The sequence below is a fragment of the Hordeum vulgare genome, chromosome 3H (assembly GCF_904849725.1).
Source record: "Hordeum vulgare subsp. vulgare chromosome 3H, MorexV3_pseudomolecules_assembly, whole genome shotgun sequence".
Lineage (NCBI taxonomy): Eukaryota > Viridiplantae > Streptophyta > Magnoliopsida > Poales > Poaceae > Hordeum > Hordeum vulgare.
The window spans coordinates 595,488,034-595,497,263 of record NC_058520.1 but is presented as its reverse complement, the minus strand read 5'-3'; the positions used below and the strand labels follow the sequence as shown (position 1 = coordinate 595,497,263).

The following is a 9,230-nucleotide window of genomic DNA, read 5'->3' as shown; positions in this document are numbered from 1 at the left end:
CCCACATGAACGAAGAGGAATCAATCGATTGGGGCAGCCTATACATACATGCTGACGTCACTTGTCTGAAACTTTGCGAAGTTTTAGTTGACTGAGTCCTAGCTAGATCCTGGAAAGTCATCTTCTACTCCGAGGTCATCTGAGACTTTGAAAAAATGGAAAATCATTCATAAATTCTAATTTTTTTGGTGCAAACTTTGATTAAAGTTTTAAGTGTCCATCAAATTTCTTCTCGAAAATACATTCGTGGAAGTCGTGGCTAAAAAAACAAAATCATCAATTCAAAATGCTTTCAAAAATAACGTTTTTGAAGCATTGATTTTTTTTTGCCGGACCTTCCAAAAATATGATTTGAAGATGAAATTTTGTGATCGTATAAAACTTTTGTCAATGTTTACACCAAAAAATCAGTATTTTTTGATTTGTTTTTTATTTTTCTTGATTTTACTGTTTATAGGGCTTATTTGATCCCGAGCTCAAAAACTTCACTTCCCTAGATCTTTTCTTTTATCGGACGCCCATTAATGGCTTGCTGTTATTATCAACTCCCTTAGATATGGCGATGGAAACAAATAGGCCTGTCATAGTAAATTATTTTACCGACCACTCTGTCTGGAGCGAAGCAACATGGAAGCTTCTCGCAAAGACAGCAACTTTTGACTTGAGCCCGGGAAACAACAACAAAAAAAGATCCCTTCTCTTCCCCAAGAAGTTTCAGTACTAATAACTCTACTAAAATAGCCTCAACATTAAGCCAGTAAAATATCCAAGCTCTATAAAATACCACAAAGTTACCGGCCATAAGCAGAGACCTCAAAATCTCACCAACTATCTGAAACTGACTTCCAGCAGAGCCAAGATGAGCGCGCCGGCGGCCGTCAGGGTGATCGGCGCTTTCGACAGCCCGTTCAGCCACCGCGCCGAGGTTGCCCTGCGCCTCAAGGGAGTTCCCTACGAGCTCATCCTGGAGGAGCTCCACAACAAGAGCGAGCTGCTGCTGACGAGCAACCCCGTCCACAAGAAGGTGCCCGTGCTCCTCCACGGCGACCGCGTCGTCTGCGAGTCCCTCATCATCGTCGAGTACGTGGACGAGGCCTTTGACGGGCCGGCGCTTCTCCCGACCGACCCCTACGACCGCGCCACCGCCCGCTTCTGGTCCCGCTTCGTCGACGACAAGGTACATGAACATGATGACCTGACTTCTCGTCTCACTCAGATGGAACTTTGCATATTTCCGTTGTAAACTCGTTGCTACGTACCTATACTGATTTTTGCTGAGAGTGCGCAGTGCTCGACGCCGTTCTGGCTGGCGATGTGGACGGACGGTGAGGCGCAGAAGGGGTTCATCAAGGAGATCAAGGAAAACTTTGCGATCCTGGAGGCGCAGCTCGAGGGGAAGAGGTTCTTCGGCGGCGACACCATTGGCCTCGTCGACATAGCCGCCTGCGGGTTCGCGCACTGGCTCACCGTCTGCGAGGAGGTGTCCGGAGTGACACTGGTGACGGCCGACGAGTTCCCCCGCCTCTGTCGCTGGGCCAAGGAGTACGCTTCCGACGAGAAGGTCCGGGCGTGCTTGCCGGACAGGGCGCAGATGCTCGCCCATTTCACGGCCAACAAGCAGATGTTTATGGCCATGGCAAAGTCAATGCTGCCAAAATAAAGTTACGTATGTTGATGTGGAAATGGGTGCGTGCATGAGAAGATATTTGTTGTAGCCCAGAGCCCACGGTCGTCATGTGATGGAATAGAAAACACGTTCATCAGTATTAATCAGTGATCTGATGAATGTATCAACTTTGCAATACCAAATTACAGTTTGAGCCTCCGCCCCATTGTTCGTCAGCGTGTGCTGGTCCGAAACGGTCAGCGTCGCTTCACAGGGCACCGGAATTGAAGCGGCACAGAGCGCGTTCTGCGCGTCTCTTCCTGATGCAGAGAACTGCACCGTGTTGAAACGACACGCCGGCCGTCCGTAAGTCCGTCTGCCGTCCACATTAAGGTCACACGGATGCAGAGGCGGCTACTCCAACGCGACCCGTCCGTCCCTCTCTCCCCCCACAATTGCTATATAAACTGATGCCCCAGCCATAGGTTGGAGGCAATGCTCACTCGTTGATCCCACTAATTGACATGAGTACTACTAGTACAAATGCCCATGCGTTGCACCGGATAAAAAAAAATACAACTTGTTTCATGTATAAAAAAGACACAACTTGTTTTATGTATAAAAAAAGACACAACTTATTTCATGTATAAAAATATATTATTGAGCAATAAATAAAGTGTGTGATTAGCTTATGCACCGGACAAACGTTCGGGCGTTTAGGGATGAAATAGGGGTCCGGCTGTAGCTTTCTTATCTATTGTTAAAATGACTTGTGTGCACTTGGTGTTTGTACGGGTGTTATGAAGGAGAGAGGTCACATGTGAATGGGAATCATTGGGAAAAAAAGGAATGGACCTCGCGAGATGATTTACCGATGCGTGGGTCCCTCATAACGCCGTGTGTATCTCGCACAAGACGGCTAGCAGGCTACAGGCGGATTAGATTAATTCCCCATCGAGGGACTTGCAAACAGCGGCATACTGCAGTCTTCCTTTTTTCCCAGATCTCACCGCGCACGCGCACCTCCTCATGCCCTCGTCCATTACGAAGCGAGCAACAACAACATGACCACGCCGATGAGTCGGCTCTTCCCTGCGCTTCTCCCTCCCAATCCAACCATAAATCCCATCTCTATTCTCACCATCTTTCTTCTCTGTCGAACAAGGGGACTCAGACGAACAAAAATGACGCTGCCACCATGGAGTTCAAAACTGTCGTCGGCACTCCCTCGTCAAGTCGCCGGATTTAGACCGCCCAGAAGCATGTGTCACCTGCCCGCCTCATCCTCGAGCTCCTCCTCTGCCGTTGTCCGATCTGGCCCGCCAAGTCGTCGTCCTACGCTACCAATCCGTCCAGCAGCCTCACGCGTCCGACCCCGATTCGGACCGTCGCTTCATGCTGGATTCTTCATCTGCTCGCGTTGACCGCGAGGAGGCCACCTCGGCCTCGTCAAGGCGCATCCCACAAGTCGCCTTGCCTCGGCCTGCTCTGCCACAGTCGTATCCTCTGTCTTAGGGAGTATCGAGGGGACCAAGTAGTACGTTGGCCGCCGCCAAGCCCTCGCGACCGGCGCCGCCCTCGCCAAGCCCTCGCCGGAGCGCCACATGCCGGCATCCTACTACACCTCCTCGACCCCGCCTCCCGACGTCATCATGCGCCTCCTCGACCCTGCCTCCTCGCATACGTGCGCCGCCTCCTCGCCCCTACTGGAAGCCGGCGGCCAGCATCCTCTTGCGCCCGCACGCCGCCCTCGTCGACCCCGCCTCCTTCTCCTCCTGCGCCCACGCGCCATCCCTCCTCGACCTTGCCTCCTCGTGCCCGCACACCGCCCCTCGGCCTCGCGTCGCCGGCGACAAGGCCCTGCCCCGAGCTCCAGGTTGTATCCGCAAAAAACAAATTGCTAAGAGATCCAAAAAGTCTCGCTTTTACAAATTTTGTTCAAAAATTTAGAAAATGGACCTGTTTTCAAAATAATATCCACTAATTCAAAAACACTCCTGTTTTACAAATATAATTCACACATTCAGAAACAAATCAGGGTTTTTTCAAATAATATTTGTGCTTCCAAATTTTATTTCTAATTGAAACGTTATTCATGTTTACATCCAACAAAGAGATTCAGTGCAGACTTTTTCGACATTTCAACAAAGAATGTCCACTGCACCTCTCCATGCTATGCATTTATTGGTAGCTTTGACACTGCAACAATATAATCATCACTGTGTGCTGAATTAGACGTTTTGGAGGAGATTTATGTACGCATGTTTGTATGTTCATATATATGCAAAGATCGAATATGTAAAAAAATTATGATTTTTTTTGTTCATAGATTTTTATGATTTCTATGTCAAATTTATATGCAAAGAACGAAAATCGTGAGTACTTTTCTAGCCATTGAGATTGAGTAATCACCCCTCTTATATAGATTGAGATTGGGCATTTTTCACAAAAGGGATCGATGTGCTTAGATACAAAATATTCTCTAGCAATATCATATCCTGACATCTCCTGGCAAACATCGTTAAGAAGGCAGCCATGGAAGATTGATATGTCAAAAGCTTCTTGTCCATAGCATGTTATCAGTGCCTACAGCGCAATACATATGTTACAAAGAAATACACCATAACAGAACTATGTAGGTGGTGGGAGATTGCAGAACAGCATACCTGAATGACACAAACAATGTAGAATAGATGAACAATAGGGATGAAGAATTCTGTGGAGGTCAAAACTTCAATGGGCAGGCAGAAAAGTGCTGACATCAATGAAGAAAATGGATCTTGAGCCAGGACAGGATCAGCACACTGCTTCCAAAATTGAATATCAGGAAATATTTCACCCTCACTTTCCGGGTCAACCATAGGTAGCGAAGTGCCTATTAAAAACAGAAATGTGAGAAAGAGGATACATAAATATGGTATATTCCTGCACGTAAATATGGTATAGTGATTTGAATTTCCAGTAAACAGGAATCAAAAACACAAAAATAGGTACATCACACAAGTTACCCATTTGATCTTTTTAATAATTATATAATTTACCGTGATACCTATTGGAATTTATAAGTGAAAGTAGGTGAATTCTAAGAAACAGCACTGGGAAAAATCCATGATGTAGGAAAATTGTACAAAGGGGGCCAAGGTGCCCTACATACCTTTTCGCTTAGTAGCATCCAAAAGATCTTTATCGCCAGAAATACCAGAGCAAATAGACCCTGCTAACAGTTGGATACCTTCAAATCTCAGAAGAACCTCACGGCGGTTCAGAACACGTGCAGAGTGAGAAACACGAAACAACAAAGACAATATGAATCCACTCGATGAATTCAATTCGCTGCGCAGAGATTCTAAGCAAGACTTCAATTGAGCAGAATAGTTTGTCATTCTATCACGAGAAGCGATCTCTGTAGAAACGACAGAGTACCGAAGTGTTTCCCCAGAGAAACAAGGATGGGCTTAGCCTTTCAGATGCTGAAAAGCTTCTTTTGCTGCGAGGATAGTAAAGCATAGTGAGTCTTCGAAGGGAAGGATCTAAAGCTGGCTCCGCAGTGTCATTCACATTCCCAGGAAAAGCTTTTAGAAATGTGCTTTGTCCAACAATTTTTCTGGCACTTTCAAGGAGGGCCAGTGCACGAGTGGACTGTAAGTTATGTATACTTGCAGCAGCCTCAGTAGGCATGGTTTGAGCAATTGGCATCGCCTTCCTAGTTATACCAGAGAAATCGGGCGATGCTGGAAGAATGGAATTTGCAAATCTGCGACACACTGGACACAGCAACTCTCCCTGTACAAAGCTAGGTGTAAGTGCATAAGAATTAACAAAAGAAAGAAGACAACTGTCTAATGCATCAGTAGAAACTACCAGATCAGGATCAACAATATGTCCTCCTTCAAAATCGAGTCTCCTGATATATCTGTCAAGAAACAAAAGAAGTAAAGTTGCTGGACTGAGATCGTAGATTCAATCAAGAGAAGTGTCAGAAGCCATCATAAGACAATCACTAATGCAGGCTCCATTGGGTCAATGCATTTTGGATGGTCTGAATTGGTTGGATCAAACTAAAGGGGGAGCTCGGCCCTCACTCGGATTGGTGACGGAGTGGAGAACACCGAGCACGAGGAGGGAGTCGCCGCCGCGAAGTATGTCGCCCCGCGCGACGAACGCCCTGAGCGACATCCTGACCTCCACCTCGCGGTGGTCGCGGGTGGCGTCGAGCGCCACCACCACCATCTGCGGCGGCGGGAGGAGCGGCGACAGGGAGATGGGAACCGCGGCCGGGCCGGCGCCCGGGGCTTCCTCCGTCATGGCGAGCCTAGCCGCCGCGGCGGTGGCGACGGCGTGGTCGTCGGCCCCCGGCCGCGGCGGAAGAGCTGCACCTCCACCTCAGGCGCGGCCGCCGGCTCGGATCCGGGCCTCCCGTTCTGGGCGGAGGCCGGCAGCTCCTCGTGGATGTCGTCGTCGGCCGGCGACGCTGCCTTGTCGGCTTCTGGGGAAGGCAAAAATGGAATCTGTCAATCTGCGTCTCGCGCCAACCCCGATCTGCACGCACGTCGCCTCGGGACGGCGCGGGGCGGCGGCCTGCTGTGGTGGTCTCGCGACCGTCGACGGCCTCGTGTGCTCCTACTGTCGCCGGATTAGACGGGCCACCGCCGACCTCGTGTGCTCCTCCTGCCCTCTGTCCCCAGCGGCCTAGCCCCGTCTGCTCAATCACCGATGATGCAGGGACCGCGGGTTAGTTCGGATTAAATAGAGGGGGGTTTTCATAAAAAGTAAAAAACGGTTCGAGCCGACTTATAGAAGGACTGCGGGTTAATTACCTGAAACGACAGGGACTTTTTTGCAAAAACGCCATCACGAACGACAGAAGCACTCCGCGCTTTATTATTAGGGGAGATTTGCGTACATGGCAGTCGAGAGCTGAAAGGTTTAACATGGCTGTGACAACTCTAATTTAAGTAGCTCGAACTTGCCCAACATGATAGTTTTGGAAGCACAACTTGTATATCCATAGAAGTTGTCAAAGATCTACAACCGGGAGCAACACATGATCCGACAAGCTTGGTGTGAAAATAGGAGCAAGTTGAGTTATGTATTAATGTTTAATAAAGGTTTTTTTATTGTATGATGGAATACCAGTGTAGTTCTCATAAACCGAGGGTTCCCCCGCACTAGCTCCTCCGCCCCCCGCGCTAGGGTTCCCCCGCCGCCACCGGCCCCTAGCACTAGTGGGGACAGGGCCTATAGCCCCGGCCCGTAAGGAGCTTTAGTCCTGGTTCACCAACCAGGACTAAAGGGGCGGGACTAAAGGCTGAACCTTTAGTCCCGGCCCTGTTCCAAGCCGGGACCAAAGGTGCTCCACGTGGGCGCCTCGGAGCGCCCTCAGGGGCAGGCCCTTTAGTCCCGGTTCTTAACACGGACCGGGACTAAAGAGTTTCAGATTTTGTTTATTTTTGGGTTTTAGGGTTTTAGGGTTTAGGTGTTCAGGAGATTAACGTGATGCCTCGTTTGGTGTTCGGGAATTAGTTTTGATATAATTCTAAATAGAAATAATTATGCATATATATATAAGATTAACTTATCTTACAAGCGAGCATATATATACAATTATATGGAGATCTGAATTATCGGGACTAGAGCCCGTCTATTCGATTACATGGACCAACATCAGTAATGGCCCCAAGCTACACTAAATCGTCCTTTGTCATCTATAGCTTCCGTCCTCAGAAAGGTCGCAAGCTCCTCTGCAACAGCAATCGCGCGTTGCTCTGGTAGGGACTTCTCCCTCATGGCCGTGTACTATATAAGAAGAGGAGATGAATATGAATATCAATCATGATAACAAAGAATGACGGTTAAAAATAGAGGTGTGAATGTTCATTGCTTACGTCGAATCTGTGATCCTTGTGCTCAGAGGTAAACGTGCGAATGGTCTCGCAAACATAGTATCCGCATAGATGCGTCCCCCGTGGTTGTTGGTCGCACTTTACGAGAATAGAATATATATAATCAAAATAATAATCTAGCATCATAAATGTATTGAAAATAGAAGTATATCATACTACTACTTACCTGAGCCGCTCTAAAGATCAGCTTCTCAGGCTCGATACCGGGAGTCACGCACTTTAACCGCTTCCAAACCCTGCCCGACAAGGATAATGATTTGCTAAGTTTTTCATTAATTGATATATCATAAAATCATCGAAAGAGACCGATAGAGCGCAAGAATGATTAAAATTACCCTTGGAGCATGTCTTGCAGGCTTTGGAACTGTTCCAAGGGTCTCGATAATGGGTCGAAGGCATCAACTCTTCCCTTATCAATTTGAATGTCCAACAGAATCCAATGGAATCTGCACATGTATATATATATGTGTGTGTCAGTAACTTATCAATTACACTTATAAGTGAATGGACACAACAGAGTAAAGACCCTCACCTGAAGTTGTATGGAAACAGTATGTGGTCACAGAAATTTTGATCTGTTAAAAACCTTAGAAGGTTTTCCTCCGTCTCCTTGGGTTTATCAGTTGGCGTCGCTATATGTATTTTATCTGGGTCAATAAACCCAATATTTAGGATGTTCCTATTTTTACAATCCAGAATCTTCATTCTGCATAATAAAGTACAAGTTATATATAGACAATGAATTGAAATAACTAAACAAGTTATATGTAGACAACGAATTGAAAAACTTACAGACAATAGCAACTCATAAGCGGTTTGTCAAGGGCGTCGGCATTGTACATCTGGAAGAGTTCATCAAAGTCGATATGGATTTCTTCGGGGCGGCCGTAGTACTCCCGTGGGACACTCACCACGATCATCGTTCTCCCATTCTTTGATTCACTTAAGTACCATGTATGCAAGTAACGCATGTTTGTTGGGAGATCATCTTTGCTGACCAAAGGCGCTCCCATGACAAACTGTGGCTTAGGGGCTACCACAGCCTTGGGTAACCTGTCGTCTTGGGAAGCCAGAATGTCTTCAACCGGGATACCCCATTCATTCGCCCACTTCTTTGCTAATTCCAAATCTTGCCCCTACACTAGAGGGGGGACATTCTCGGGTAACACCCTAAGGGGTGGGATCGACTGTTTGGCCTGTTGTCCAAGCTGAGGAACGTTTGATTTTTTTTGCTTGTAGTTGAACTTGATTTGCTCCCACTTGCACTTGCACGTGATCTGCTCTTTTTCACTTCCTTCTGCAATGTGCGTGTATAGTCATCAGGCTTATGGTGTAAGTCATACAGTGATGGAAGGGTCGTGAAGTATTTTGCATATGCTATTTGCTTCTGGGTGTATTCGGGACGGGGCTCGGGTTTCTTCTTTTTCATCTGCGCATCATGATGTTCCACTAGTGGAAAACGGGCCTTTGGCCGGGACCCTTTAGTCCCGGCCTGCCTCTGGGCCGGGACTAAAGGCCCGGCCACGTCGCCCCAATTCTCAATGCCTCCCTCGAGGCTTTAGTCCCGGCCCGTAAGGAGCCTTTAGTCCCGGTTCGTGTCCCAATCCGGGACTAAAGGGCTACGCGGTGGGCAGTGGTGGTGGCAACCGTTCGTATCCCCTTTAGTCCCGGTTGGTGGCTCAACCCGGGACTAAAGGCCTAACACGTGGCCTGCCGTAGTG

The 9,230-nt window shown here is 47.9% G+C and overlaps 1 protein-coding gene and 1 pseudogene across 1 annotated transcript; one reads left to right on the top strand and one right to left on the bottom strand.

Annotated features, from left to right (window-relative positions):
• Positions 1-681: 681 nt before the first annotated feature.
• Positions 682-1,825, top strand: LOC123440931 (probable glutathione S-transferase). Its single transcript, XM_045117468.1, has 2 exons — positions 682-1,177; positions 1,289-1,825. The coding sequence occupies exons 1-2, from the start codon at positions 860-862 to the stop codon at positions 1,658-1,660; spliced, it is 690 nt and encodes a 229-aa protein (XP_044973403.1). The 5' UTR covers positions 682-859; the 3' UTR covers positions 1,661-1,825.
• A 1,484-nt stretch (positions 1,826-3,309) lies between these two features.
• Positions 3,310-5,911, bottom strand: LOC123442169 (annotated as a pseudogene).
• Between the last annotated feature and the right edge of the window lie 3,319 nt (positions 5,912-9,230).

Bases quoted from the DNA above. Each gene is read 5' to 3' on its own strand.
- LOC123440931 (XM_045117468.1), top strand. From the start codon at position 860: ATGAGCGCGCCGGCGGCCGTCAGGGTGATCGGCGCTTTCGACAGCCCG. The intron at 1,178-1,288 runs GTACATGAACAT...GAGAGTGCGCAG, and splicing joins CCCGCTTCGTCGACGACAAG to TGCTCGACGCCGTTCTGGCT.